The sequence below is a fragment of the Galleria mellonella genome, unplaced genomic scaffold, assembly GCF_026898425.1.
Source record: "Galleria mellonella isolate WM207_F2 unplaced genomic scaffold, CSIRO_AGI_GalMel_v1 utg56, whole genome shotgun sequence".
Classification (NCBI taxonomy): Eukaryota; Metazoa; Arthropoda; class Insecta; order Lepidoptera; family Pyralidae; genus Galleria; species Galleria mellonella.
In genome coordinates this window covers 5,341,545-5,356,992 of record NW_026442117.1, presented here as the reverse complement: position 1 = coordinate 5,356,992, position 15,448 = coordinate 5,341,545, and the positions used below count along the sequence as shown (strand labels likewise).

General features: G+C 34.5%; 1 protein-coding gene across 4 annotated transcripts in view; it reads left to right on the top strand.

Moving 5' to 3' along the window:
• The window catches only part of LOC113516035 (uncharacterized), a 223,195-nt gene that overhangs the window by 149,073 nt on the left and 58,674 nt on the right, over positions 1 to 15,448 (top strand). The window contains exon 1 of one of the 4 annotated variants that reach the window (XM_052899171.1): positions 4,517 to 4,678. The exons of the other annotated variants lie outside the window; for them this stretch is intronic. Coding sequence (XP_052755131.1) covers positions 4,669 to 4,678 — 10 coding nt within the window. The 5' untranslated portion in view covers positions 4,517 to 4,668. Of the gene's footprint in view, positions 1 to 4,516; positions 4,679 to 15,448 lie in introns of those variants that run through there. 4 annotated transcript variants of the gene reach the window in all.

The window sequence follows — 15,448 nt, the reverse complement described above, 5'->3', positions numbered from 1 at the left end:
AAGAATAAAATTAATAGTGCACCTACAGGAGAGTAAAGCCCAACTATTGCAAAAAGAATCATTAAAATCCATACAAATTTGGCGAAGAGAAACATACGAACAAAAATATTACCATTTTACTGTAAAAACCTAAGCAATTCCTGCAATAAAATATTAGTAGTTAAAAAATTGGTCAACAAAATAAAAAGAGAATACTATTCATCGAGTATTTTTCCTGTATTTTACGTCAAACCCCCTTATCTGGGATAACGGTGTTATTTCCCCGGCGGAATCTATTTTCATCCCCCGGGACCGATCGCAACTAGCAACTCATGAGAGCGCTCTCAAAAACCTACCCCTAATCTCGTCCATGCCTCTTTAGCAAAGTTTTCGAACGTCAAACTCGTGAAAAGTGATGCAAGTCCATTATTCCTAATTTTAAGAATCCTACAATGAACTAGCTTTCTGCCCGCTACTTCATACCGTGGATTTCAGAAGTAGAAAAACCAAAGAACACACCGTTTCTAGATTGTCAGGGATCAGAATTTATGTATATCTGTGTTGGAAGCAAATAAAGATTATTTTTATTTTTATATGACTTATCAAAATGAAACATACGAGTCGCTAGATTTTAAGTTAAGACTATCAGAAACTGTAAAAACCGCATCCAATTTGGTGCAGTGGCTTATGCGTAATTTTAGAACATCCATACAGAAATACTTTCTAAAAATTATTATTTTTACATCAATAGATAGAGGAATTAATTTGCAAAATATACACATATACATACAAAATACTCTCTTAATTTTTATATTAACAATTGTTAAACATGTTAAAACAAACACGCAAATAGAATAACTATAGAAACTTATATAATTATTTAAAAATACACAATATTTATTAAAAAAAAAAGTTTTTAATAGGGTATACTATTTGGCCCATGATACCCTCATGCGTTGTCATTTCTAAACACTAAGGTGTTATTCCTCGGTACTCTGTAAATTCACTGTCATATCCTACCCTTCAAACCGAAAACATTAAATAAAAATAAGAAATTTTTGAGTTACACCCTTCGCATTAATGGCATTTAAGTCCAAGGTTTGGACGGGAAATCGGGGAAACGGATCACTCGAGAAAACTGCCATGTAACGGGGACACGGAACGCTGTGTCATGTGTTTTGTATCGTAGTAATATAGCCTGTGCACCCTCATTATTGGAGTTTAGGAAACCATTTATATTATATTTATTTTTAGGGGGGTAAAAATAAGGTTGTCATTTCGACAAAATTTTTTGTGTGTGTACATATAGCGATATTGTAATGTTTGAATGAATGAGTATACTTTATTTGCATTATACGATATAGGAAATAAACAAGACAATTTACAAACACAACGATACAATTGTATAAGTACAGTAAGGCGGTCTTATTGCTAAGAGCAATCTTTTTTTTAACTATTTCAATATTTTTTTTCACAACCTGTTATTCTTTTATTAATATATATTCTTTTATATTAGATTTTATTTTCTTCGACTTCTTTGTTATTTATTAACGACTTCTTTGTTATTTATTACTCTGTGGCAGATATAAACAACAATCCCTGGAATGGAGTGCCAAAGACAAGCGTACATTAAACCTACTAATTAATTACTAATTACATTAACATAATACATAATTCTACTGAAACATAAGTATGTATGTAATATGTAGGTAACTATGGTATCCAGGGGTTACGAAACAATAGCTAATTAAAACTAGTGATGTGTATTAATAGTTGTACAATATATCGATTATTAATCGATATACAACGATTATTTATTCACTTATAATCGTATTTACTGATATTACTCACAGCTCAGGTTACATGTATATTTCTATAACTAATAACGCAATATCTAAAACTTTTGCAGTCTATTTAATTATTTATAATTGTTACTTCATTTCATATTGTATAATTATGTTAAAGTAAATGCTGTGAATACCTTTAATAGGCATGTGCCTAGCATTTGTATTTTATTTAATGTTTGTTAATAAATAAATATTAATCGATTATTCGATATGGGCCACAATTGATTGTTAAATTCACAAATCGATCGATTATAATTTATACTACTATAGTGGCAAATATACATAAGACCCGTCTGATGGTAAACGGGATTAGCGTAGCCTATTGACGCCTGTAACATTACAGATATAACGCGCGCATTGTCGACTTTTAGGAAACTTTATCCATATGATTATTTGAACTCGCATTCGAATCAATCGATTGATTGAACACTACAATTGATTACAATCGAATCGATTAATTAAACATTCACATTCATATATGTATAATATTTCACTATGTTACGGTAATTTAATATATATTACTTCGCAAGAAGCTATTTCTATCGTCACAAAATTAGTATGAAACCAACCTAGTATTGGAGAGAATGGGATTGTTAGCAATGGAGTTTGACAGCCCTATTGCTAGCAAGATGCCCTATTAAGTCGACCTCCACGCGGTTTCCCTGGAAACCGTCGCGACTAATTTACCGTTGAATTTGTCACGACGAGCTAACTGACCCGCCTTTTCATCCTCACCAATCATCCCTCACTGGTGCCCCGCCAATGTATACCGATAGCGCAGGCGGGATTATGAAATGAACTTATTTTGCTAGAATGTAGGTAGTTTTAGATGAAAGAGGTTTACATTTCCCATACACATTCTGCCTCTATGTCGGCGTACAAATTATTAACAACTAGCGGTTCGTCCCGGCTTCGCACGGGGTGGCATTTTTACAACATTTTACATTTTTATCTATATCTACCTAGCTACCTATTTCATAGATGTGCCCGCTCCCACCTGCCCCTCTTCCGCACCACTAAAATAGGTACGAATAACATGTACAACGCGACAGCGTTATTTTTTCTATTACTATGAATTATTAAATTCGTAATATCTATTGAAGGGAATAGCTGATTTGAACAATATATTTAAAAATATAAACACAAAGCAATAATTATCGCTGACAATTTGCTTTAATCGATGCACGTCCAAAATGAAATGACCGCGTGAATGACATAACAATATGCTTGTACTATCAACACTGGAAAAAGGTTCAATTTGACAGCACAATCCCCATCTTAAAAAAAAGTTCGAATTTGACACAAAAATCCCCATTAACAAAATGATCCGCCATTTATTAAATTCATTTGTTACAAAAAATGTGATAAATTAAGAACCGCTCGACCGATTTTGTGCAAACTTCACATAAACCATCTACTAAATAGTCCGAACAAAGCCTAAACATTTGGTTGGGATAGGTGAGTGTTCTTAAGTTATATATATATATATATATATATATATATATATATATGAAAATTTACATCTATTCTACATTATATTTCTTTTCATTTACCATTCCATTATTACCCATTAAAAAAAAAGAACTAACAACGAAAAACAATACAATGTGTATGAATTTGCTAATTTTGTTTTTTCTTTCAATTTTAACTCTTCTTTGCATAATTGGAATTTGGTGGAAATGTCCATCAAACATTGAAAGTCCAAATATTATATAAAAAAACAAGTTTAATGTCCATTTAAAAAAAACATAGCTGTCAAATTTATTTCTTTAACAACTTTTCTTTTAATTTTGAAAATGCTTTTTATTTCACCTTGATTTATTTCACCAATAAAAAAAAATCATGTAAAGAAAGGTTAAAAGTGTCGTGAGTAAGTCCCCGACCTGCGCACTCACTTCCTCACTGGACCTATCTGGGTGCCATTGTATGCTAATATAGTTTAGCGGCCAAGGTCCCGATCGCATGCATTATGCAAGAACTACACTGTTGACACTTGGCTGCTTCGTACATTTAGTGTTCCAAATAACAAATGTTTATTGAGTAAAGTATAATAATGACATCTATTATACTATAGCTATATCGATTGCTTGGGTACCTCTGTCCCATTCGTGTTTCTACCGTGAAGCAGTTGTTTGCATGGCTGTGTTTCGGTTTGAAGAGTGGGATATGGCGTGAATTTACAGGGTACAGAGGAACAATACCTGAGTTCTCAGGAATGGCAACGCATGAGGGGTATCATGGGCGAAACAGTATACTCTGTTATGTCCATGGCACTGCTCATGTCTATAGGCGACGGTTACCACTTTCCATCAGGTGGGCCGTCAGCTTGTTTATCATTCTAAGTTGTATAAAAAAAATAACCGACTTCCTAAAAAGGAGGTTCTCATTTCGGTTGAGTTTTTAGGTTCGTTACCTCATAACTCTGTCAGTTGTAATTCGAAAATACTTAAAATCTTTGGAATAATTTTTATAGTATTTTATCTGAAAGGGTGTATTTATAAATAGGTCTTTAAAAACAACATTTGTCTATTAACAAGGGCTCATTGACCACTGCTGAATATAAACATCCCCCATAAGGAAGGTTTCGCCAGTAGTTGCCACACTTGGCAATCGCAGTTACTTTTTTGATGATGTTTTAAGAGCGACGCTGCTGCCCATCCCTCGACCGTTAAGTTCTCTCAGTCGCTTCTTACGACATCCACAGGAACTTCAAATCAGAATTCGCATGTGGCAACCCTGTCGTCATCTATGGATATGAGCAGGAGCACAGATATCACATAATAAATACACTGTGTCGTCCACGGTGCCCCAGACAAGAGCCAAGGTTTTCATCACATGCATTATGCAAGAAGGTATCTGTTGACACATCACTGGTTCATACATTACGTATTACAATAACAAATTCTCGTTTACTGGCCGCCAACAATTGTAATATAAGATTGTATTAAAAAAAACTAACTTGTATCGTGGCAGTATTTATTTTCAACACCAACAGCATATTGCAAAACATATAGGTTCAACATTAAATACAATTTGAATATGGGAGATTTTGTATAGGTAACAGTCGACTTTAACGCTTATACAGTGTAAGAGATTTAAGTAAATAACCATTCTGTTGTGAGCAAAATCAGAAAATAAGATTATAAGCATTTGTGTATATATATTATGCATGGCTGTGTTTCGGTTTGAAGGGTGGGATATGGCGTGAATTTCAATTTCAGGGTACAGATTGGAATAACACCCAGAGTCCAGTCAGGAATGGCAACGCATGTTCTAGTTATAGGGTGTCATGGGCGAAACACTATACTCTGTTATGTCCATGATACTACTCATGTCTATAGGCGACGGTTACCACTTTCCATCAGGTGAGCCGTCAACTTGTTTGCCATTCTAAGTTGTATAAAAAACATTCGAGCACACTAACGCCGCCGAAAATGAAACTTAAATATTACGCTAAATGAAGCACCTCTATGACATTTTCATATATATATATATATATATAATGATATCTATATATCGCCGAAAATTAAATAACTCCATATATGTATATATATATATATATATATATATTTTTTTTAGTCATTATTTTCTTTTTTTTTGTTACAGGTAAACACCAACTACGACATCAGTAAGAAATAATATTTCAGTCGACTTAATTAGTTTACATCATTTCACTTAAAAAAATATTCTCTCCTGTAGAATAGTAGATTCGCCGTGTGGTCCCGGCGTAGAATGGGCCACCCCTTCCTTTCCCATGGGTGTCGAACTTAATAGTCGAGAGATCGGCAGCAGTGTCTTAAAACACCACCAAAGCCTAACTACGGTTGCCAACTCGCCTGTCAAGCGTAGCAATCTATTAAATTATAATCTATTAAAATATATCTGTAGTAGCGATTCCCATACAAAATTACCTATTATTAATTTTCGATTTTTCATTAGAACTTTTCGTTCTAATGAATAATAAAAAAAAACAAAAATTGAAATCATTCAAATAGGTCAAGCCATTTTTGATCAAACGAGAGTAACGAATATGTATATAATTGGATGCGGTTTTTTATGTAACACATTATTAAATGATTCTGGAAATTTGAAATTTGAATCGAACAGATTCCATTTAAATTCAATGAAAAACATAGTTTTAAATTCAACTCTTATATTGTTTCAAATTCAAATTTTGTCATGTTCGAAGTCAGGTTTTTGACAAATAACTGTGAAACGGTTGAGCGCGACACATCTCTTATTCATGCACGATTCAAACTCACTTTAAAAGGGCTCCACCCTTCTAATCCTGCCAACACTGGAGAAGTCAGATTACGTTATCTCGAAGCCACGGTGTAGGGCAGACATACACAAATATAATTGAACGGTGTAAAGTACCTGTTCTACCGATGAAAATTTAGTTGAGCGAACGACTGCACTTTTATAAGTCGCTTGGTGCTTTTTCGTCATTATTTTTTTGGTTTTTTTTTATAGAGCGGAATGGCAAACAAGCTGACGCACCTGATGGAAAGTGGTAACCGTCGACTATGATTTAAAAGGACTATGGACATAACGTACATTTTTTATTTTTATTATATTCCAGAAAAATCAAAATGGAGTTTCTCTGTACCCAGTAAATTCAATGAAAACCGAAATACAGTCATGCAAATACAAACTGTTAAAACACGAATAAGAAGTTAAGCATCGACTTTTAAAAGTGACTTTTGAAAAACTGCTGAACACAAGGCTTCCCTTGTATTTTTGTATTTATGAAACGCAGTTAATTTTAACTATGATTTAAAAGGATTTTTTAAATCGTATATCTATCCTCCTTTTATCTTATGACACCCATCGAAAGAAAACTGCTCTATGTCGGGACCACACGGCAACTATACACTATTGTTATTGTTTTAACATTCAACTATACCCAGCAAGATGCTGATCTGTATTATTATTATTTATAAATTTATTGACATGTACAATTTGTCGTTCACCATAATAACAACAATCGACAAATGTATCTGATTATTAAGGATTACAGTCGTGATTACAATTTTAATTTTTTTATATATGCTACAGTAAGGTCAACTAATAAGTTGATAAGTAGAAAGTTTTAGTCATCTGTGTGACAAATCCTAATAAGGTTTACACGTGTGATAAGAAACAAGCGAAAGAGTACACGTGCCGATTCACTTGTCAGGGCCTATTAAACGATGCTCAAGCATGGCCGATCTATGTGGGAAGGGTGCACGTGGAGTGCATTATAAGTAGGCAATTTATTTATAAAATTTAGCTCCTTAGAAAACATGGTGACTATAATTGTAACAAAATTAATATGGGCCCAATAACAGACTCGTTGTTTTTATTTAAAGAAAATCAGATCTCATTCAGAAAAAAAAAATACACCGCTTATGAGAGTCTACTAAAAGAACTAAGTGTGAGAAATAAACAAATCAATCACCGGTCTGTCGGAAGCATTAGTTTAAATACAGTCCACAATTAATATAATAATACCCTACTGGAACTTCGTCTTCAAATTTCAAAGACGCCTGGTGACTTGCTAATTAGGGTTCCATACCAAAAATATACAAGGGAACCCTTATGGTGTAACTTTCTCCGTCCGTCCGTCCATCCATCTAATACAGTGCTATATCTCAACCTTAGATTATATACATAGAGCATCGAGTCTCAAAAATGGGTCAACTTTTTGTCAGCTAATTGTCAAATTAGCTGACTAGTTTTTTATTAGTTTTTTTTATATACTTACGCATACAACATATCTATATATAATTATTTACTAAATAAAATGTATTTTTATGAATTAAAAAACATGCAAAAATTATAAAACAAAATAAATATAGAAGTTATAAAGGAATCACTCATAAATATTTGTCACGCAAAATTGTATGAAAAAGTTGACCCGTTTTTCTCGAACCATTTGTATGGAGACACTCTAACTATATAATCTAAGATCATAACAACTACAAATGAACATTTTGGAGTAGTTTTACATATAATTCTCGCACATATTTGTATAGTCCATGGTGATGGGGCACTGGTGACTTGTAACACAGGTTCTTCAAAACCTACTGCAGGCACCAGTCTCTCACAAAAGTGGTCTCACATATTTAATTGTATCTGAAGTTTTCTACTTTGTGAATAGAAAAATAAACGATTCATTCACATGTCAATGGAAATATTTCATTTAATATTTTTATTTTCTTTGCTAGGATACATTCTCAGGCCGGGATACAAGTGGCCTATATCCTTCTCTATCCCATTTTTTACATGTGTATCCAATTTCATCATCATCATCTTCATCATCATTTTATCCATTATTCATCCACTGCTGAACATAGGCCTCCCCCATAGACTGACATAAGGAACGATCCTAAGTCACCTGCATCTACTAACTCTCTGCAATGCATTTGAGATCGTCACTCCATCTAATGGGGGTTGTCCTACATTGCGTTTAACCGTACGGGGTCGCCACTCAAGAACCTTTATTCCCTATCGGTTGGCGGTTCTTCGAGCTGTGACCAGCCCATTTTCACATCAGCTTGTTTATCCTTCGGGCTGTGTCGGTCACTTTGGTTCTTTTGCGGATATCCTCGTTTCGGATTCTATCACGCAAAGAAACACCGAGTGGATTTCATACTGATCGGTTACGCCGTAAAAACACCAAGAGGTGACAACTTTCACATTAATATTATTAAGTATCAATTCCGGACGGAGTCGCATGTAAAAACTAGTATGTTATAATAGTACACAATTGTCACAATTACATCGTTATAACAGTGGTGGCTGTCAGACCGACAGACAGACAATAACGACGTCATTAATTTGTCGCCGTGCGCCGTTTGTTATCGTTTCGCCAGTCTATTGGCAGCGTTAAAAATAAATGTCCATTTGTAATGACATTGTTATTCTCGCTGTAAATTTATCCTTTTTTATATTATAAATAATGTAAACAAAGAAAGGCTTCGTACAGAATTCGTCTACTTGGGTATCTCTGTCCCATTAGTGTTTATGCCGTGAAGCGGCTGTGTTTAGGTTTTTTAATGGGTGAAGATGGTATGGTAACCGCGCCTGCGCTATCGATATACATCGGCGGGGTACAAGTGAAGGGTGACAAGTAAGAATGTAGACAGGTCAGCTGGCCCAAAATAACCAATTGAACAAGAATAACCACTATGGTTTCCAAGGGGAACCGCGTGGAGGTCGACCTGATAGGATTTATTGCTAGCAATGAGGCTGTTAAATTTTATCACTAGCAATCCCTATCCCTCCACAGTGTTTAGGTTTGGAAGGTAATGAAAAATTACAGGGTACAGAGGCATAACACTTTAGTCCTCAGAAATGGTAACGCTTTAAGAGTATCATGGACGACACAGTATACTCTGTTATGTCCATGGTGCTGTTCATGTCTATAGGCGAATTACTTCTTTCCACCAGGAGTCCGTCAATTTATTTGCTATTCTAAGTTGCATAAAAAAATTAAAAATGAGTTTATATAACGGCTTAACCAAGTACTGCTACTTACTGATATTTAGTATACACATACTCTGTAAAATGGAGGAAGACATAGACTGTATATATTTTTTATACCGAACAATAAACATATCTCGGTCCCGAGAGCGAAGTCACGGGTAAAAGTTATTAACAAGAAACTAGAAAAATAGTGTCTACCCTAACACTGTAGTATTTTAGTATATATTTTATTTTACATATCCAGAACTTTCAAATTCGAACTAGATTTAGAAAAGTTTATTTCCTAAATTGGTCCATTAAAAATCAAACCTACGACCTTATAACGCAATACATTGTGTTATTATGTGACACCTTAGAACCTGAATGGTCACGCACAGTGCGATTTCAGAAGAGCTTCCTCCCGTGGACAAGTTATTGAATGATTTTCCTGCAGAGGCTTTCCCTAGGGACTGCAGAAAGGGCGTGTTAAGATTTCCTAAGGGTCGGCAACGCGCGCGTGACATCCCTAGTGTTATAGGCGTCCATAGACTACGGTAACTCCGTTTACCATCAAACAAGCCGTATGCTTGTTTGCCACCATAGTGGTACAAAAAAAATTTACATTTTGTTCTGCAGAAAAACGGGCCTCTTAAGATTTCCTAAGGGTCGCCAACGCGCGCGTGACATCCCTAGTGTTAAGCGTCCATAGACTTATAGTAACTCCGTTTACCAACAAACAAGCCATATGCTTGTTTTCCACCATAGTGGTACAAAAAAATTTACATTTTGTTCTGCAAAAAAATATATATCGACTTCAATAATGAGCTTCTGGCAAAATTAATAATAGATTAATAATAAAAATTACATTTGATATATTCGAATTTATTATATGTCCACAAATAGATTTCTTTGAACGATTTTTGTCTAATTTATATCCCCTTTTTTTGTAGAGTTGCTTAAAAATAAAAGTATATACTTAAATCTTTTATATTATCTGTACTCGTGATAACAGAATCTGTACTAATATTATAAAGAGAAAAGATTTGTATTTTTGTGTATATGTATGTTTGTAATGAATAAACTCAAAAACTGCCAATTTCAATAATTCTTTCACCATTAGAAAGCTATATTCGCCCTGAGTAACATAGGCTATATTTATTGCTAGAAAAGATTAGGGATCCTTACTAAAACTTTAGTAACGTAACTCAAGATTTATTAAAAAAAATGCTATAAAATATCTTTCGTCGCGTGCGCTGTGGAAACTATTGGCTATAGAACGAAAGTATATTCTACAATATTAAAGAAAATATCAATAGCTACAAAAAACTTCGCGATACTATATGCCCAACTATTATCGTTATGTCACAATAACTACTTTTTAAAATGTTGTAAAAATGTCCACCCGTGCGAAGCCGGGACGGGCCGCTAGTCGTTTATAAAGTGAAAAATAATTTTCACAATCCGAGGAAAACAAAGCAATAAGTGAAGTGACTTTTCAACGTTCCCGTTTAAGCATATAGTAGTTCCCAGGAGGTCTGGATACACGCCCCCGGCATTTTTATACGAGAAACCATCCTCCAAGGAAAACATACATTCTCTTATTTAAATAACAAACATCAACGCAGTGGGGGGAAAGGGATTGTTAGTAATGGAGACTGAGAATCCCATTGCTAGCAGTATACCCAACCAGGTCGACCTCCTCGCGGTTCCCACTGGCAACTATCATGGTTAATTCCTGATGAATTCATCATGATGGGCTAACTGGCCTGTTTTCATTCTCATCTATCACCTTTCACTGGTGCTCCGCCAGCGTATCCCGTTAGCGCAGGCGGGGTTACCATAACATTTTCACCCATCAAAAAAAACCTCATTACTAACAATCCCTCCCCCCCCCCCCCACAGCAACTGTAGTTAAGCTTTTGGTGATGTTTTAAGAGGGACCATTGAGTTTCCTTAGTCGCCTCTTACAACTTCCAAGAAAAAGGAATGGGTGGCCCATTCTATGCTGGGACCACATGACATAAAATTTGATTACAAATCAAATAAACTCCCATGTCGTTTCTATATTAGTTTTGCTTTTAATTGCCGTGTTTTTTTTTTTTTTTATACGGAGAAAAATAATAAATCATCAAAATTTCACGTGGGAATTGTTCAAGTTATTTATAACTTTTTATTGTTAACTAAGCGTTTAATTTAAATGACAGACCGATATACTGCTTCGATAGAACGGTGTGAACTCTTAAGTTCGGCAACTAACAGGGTTGTCGCGATACAAAGTTGAATACTAGCTCGATCTCACAAGATTCGTTTCTGCACCTTTTTTATCATCATCATCATTATCATGTCATGTTGGGGGGGGGAGGGGGACAGGACACGCTTGGCAGTTAGATTAGCAACGCAGTTACGCTTTGGTGCGTGCATGTTTGTGTGTGTGCATGTGCGTGTGTGTGCGTGTGTGTGTGTGTGTGTGTGTGTGCGTCTGTGTGTTAGTCCTAATAATAAATATCAAAAAGGAAAATCTGTATCAAAAGGAATTTAAAATAATAACACTAATAAATAAAAATGCTGACGCATGTTTACGTGTGTGCGTAAGTGCGTGCGTGTGTGTGTGTTAGTCCTAATAATAAATATCAGAAAGGCAAAACTATATCAAAAGGAATATAAAATAAATTAATAATACTAATAAAGAAAAATGCTCAGCTGACCAAGATGTCAGCAACAATTACTAATTCGAAATAAAATTTTGTTTAATTGTTCAAAATCCAATATTGAAAATACAACAAAAAAATCAAAACCTGTTATTACACAACCCTAACCAAAATCCTGCGCCGTAAATGCACAGGCTGTCAGTTAAATTGTTTATATAGCTATTAACATCAATAAAATGAGGATTAGTTCCAAGGAATGTGTGACGATACAGTGACCGATTCTAATCGGATTATATTTATAATCTGTGGAATAAAATGTAACTTACATATTTACGATCGGCTATTCGTCGAATTTTGTATTCATAGACAATATCTTAAGTATTATTTCGTCCCTATATACTCTTAATTAAAATTTCGACCAAAATCACAAATACATATAATGTCGATTGGAAAAAATATTTTTTAAGTGATTTGTGTACACACACACGCACGCACACGCACATGCACACGCACACACACACACACGCACACACACACACACACACACACACACACACAAGTTTAAGAGTAAATAAATATATAAATAAATTGTCTTTCTATCTATTACATATTAAAATTTTTTGAAAACAAAAAAACAGCTCAGTTTCTTCCCGTTCTTCTTGGCTGAAATTGCGTTATGAATGGGTGGTAACGAAAAAATGACTATTCAACAATGTTTAAATCTAAGTTTAAAAACAAAAATATTTCTCTCTCTTTCTTTTTTTCTACCCGAGCTGAGCCGAAGCCACATCGGCTTAGTTCGATTAACATAACTATTAGTATACGATATTTCCGATGATTTGCATGAAAAAGTATATTCGAAGTTGTCGTGACAAATCGTTATATCCGATGGTGCTACAAGATCGAGTTTGCGCCGATGGCTCCATAAATCTGAAACTTTACAGATTAAGTCCTCGTTTTCAGGATATTCCGCGTCGAAACTTGCCCCGTCCCTAATTTATTTATTTCGGAAACGGACGACTGTGCTCCCCTAAATTTAATGCCACTAGTTAATCTGGCAACGGACATGAGTTTGCGCGGGAAAATGGATGTTTATAATATTTGAATTTGGAAGCAATGGCGCGTGTATGTCGGTGCCGTTGATCTTCGAGTTATATGTTTATTAGGTTTATTCCATTACGACCTTATATTCTATTTTATTTATTTATTTACAAAGGTATACACAACAGATTTTTTTTAATGGGTGATAATGATATGGTATCTGGTAATATCCGTCTGGCGGGATACCAGTGATAGATGACTGATGAGAATGAAAGCAGGTCAGTTAGCCCATCCTGACAAATTCAACTAGAATTAGCCACGATGGTTTCCAGAGGGAACCACGTGGAGGTCAACCTGACTGGATATATTGTTGGTAATGGGGCCATTTGACCCCATTACTAACAATCTCTTCCCCTTATACACAACAGGTTACAATCAATAACATTATAAACATTTATAGAAAGACAATAGTATGAAATAGATTGAGACCCAGACAGGTATACACATAGCATGGTTGAAGCAGTTGGCAAACAATGTTAAATTATAAATTTTCGATTCGCCCCGACTTCGCACGGATGCAATGCTGATAAGGGCCATATTGATCTATATTAAATGGCCAATGTATCTAAGATACTTAATTGGATAAAAATTACTGCTGTGTTGCTTAAAATCGCTCCGTAAATAAGCCATTTTTCCCGTAAAATTTAAAGGATAAAAAATGATTATTGTGGGTTATCCTTAAGTGATAGACATATGCCATCACGGACTTTTTTGTTGACCTTTTTAAGGTTTACAATATTGTAGTACATTATTTTGATTTCTCTCGTGGGGTTCAGTCAGCGTTTGCAATGTAAGCGCAAATAAATGTGTTTATTTACGACATCACATTGGAAACCTCTAAATTTATCAGTGTTTCTCTACAATATTATGCATGTATTATACATATAAACATTCCTCTTGAATCACTCTTTCTATTAAAAAAAATCGCTTTAAATTCCGTTGCGTAGTTTTAAAGATTTAAGCATACATAGGGATGGACAGACAGCGACAGCGACTTTCTTTTATACTATGTAGTGATATAAAGAAAGCATATGAATGTGGTAAATAACAATTAAATACTTGCAAATGATAAAAATAAATAAAAATATGGACAATCAATGAAATACTAATATTAATGTGAAGTTTGTTTGTTTGTTACCCCTTAGCTGTTATCAAATTTTGTTATACACGTACGTACATATGGATAAAAATATACTTAAACTATTTTACCCCGGTCAGTGAACCTACGAGTTACCTACGCAAACATATTCGCGGGTAAACGCTTGTTTTACTATATGTACAAAAAAAGGTACATAAATACATTTTAATCTAAAATAATTATAGTTTTCTAACATTACGTAGATATTTCATAGTACAAAGAAATCACTTTCACATTTATGATATTAGTATGGGCATGAAAGTGAGTTTTTTTGTTACCTCTTACCTCCTTAACGGCTAAACCAATCACTGTGAAAATAGTTTACACGTACTATATGATATGGAGAAGGATATAGACCAGCTCTTCTTAAAGTGGGCGATAACGCCCACTTATGGGCGCTGCTGGCCTAAAGGGGCGCCCCCCATTTTGGCCTGCAGCGCAAGAGACCCAGAAAAAAAATGGGGGCGTTGTGTAGAGGCTTGGGAGATGATTTGTTGATTTTGAAGTAGTGGTTTTTAAGTAGATGAAAAAATGGAGGGCTAAAAAATAATTTATTCTCAAAGTGGGCAGTAGACAAAATAAGTTTAGGAATCTCTGATAAAGACTGTTATATTATATATGTATATAGGTACTGACATCCCGATCAGTGAATATATACGTGGACGAAGTCACGGGTAAAAGCTAGTTCATTGAAATTTTAAAATAAACTACAATTGGGAGCAAATGAGAGCGTATATGCGACGATTAAATGGAACGCACCTCGTGTTAGCGTTTACGCACTAACTCGAATTATGTCGTACACACCAGTAGTGATGTATCAAGTGAGGCTTGTTCGAGTACTGACATTTTTTTTAATATTTTGATATTTAAGCAACTATCTATCAACTAGCAAATAACTAAAAATAATAGGATCTTCATCGTGCCTCCAATGAAACTGTTTAAAATTACTCCTTTCCATCCAAAGGTTGCCTGGAAGAGATCGCTTTTAGCGATAAGGTCGCCTATTGTTTTCTCATTGTGATTATTTCTTGTAATTGTTTATATCTAGAATAAGTTTACTATCGTAATCTATTGGAGGAAATAATAAAGAGTATCTATCTATCTATCAGATTAAATTAAAACATTTAATGTACGCTGTCAGTAAAAAATAATATTTGTTTAAACAAATGACTATATCCCATACTATATTCTATCTAAAATTCGAATAAAACTTTTTACATTTAAATATTATTTTTACAAAAAGTTTCTTATGAAACATGGAGGTTATTATCTGCTTATTTATGTAC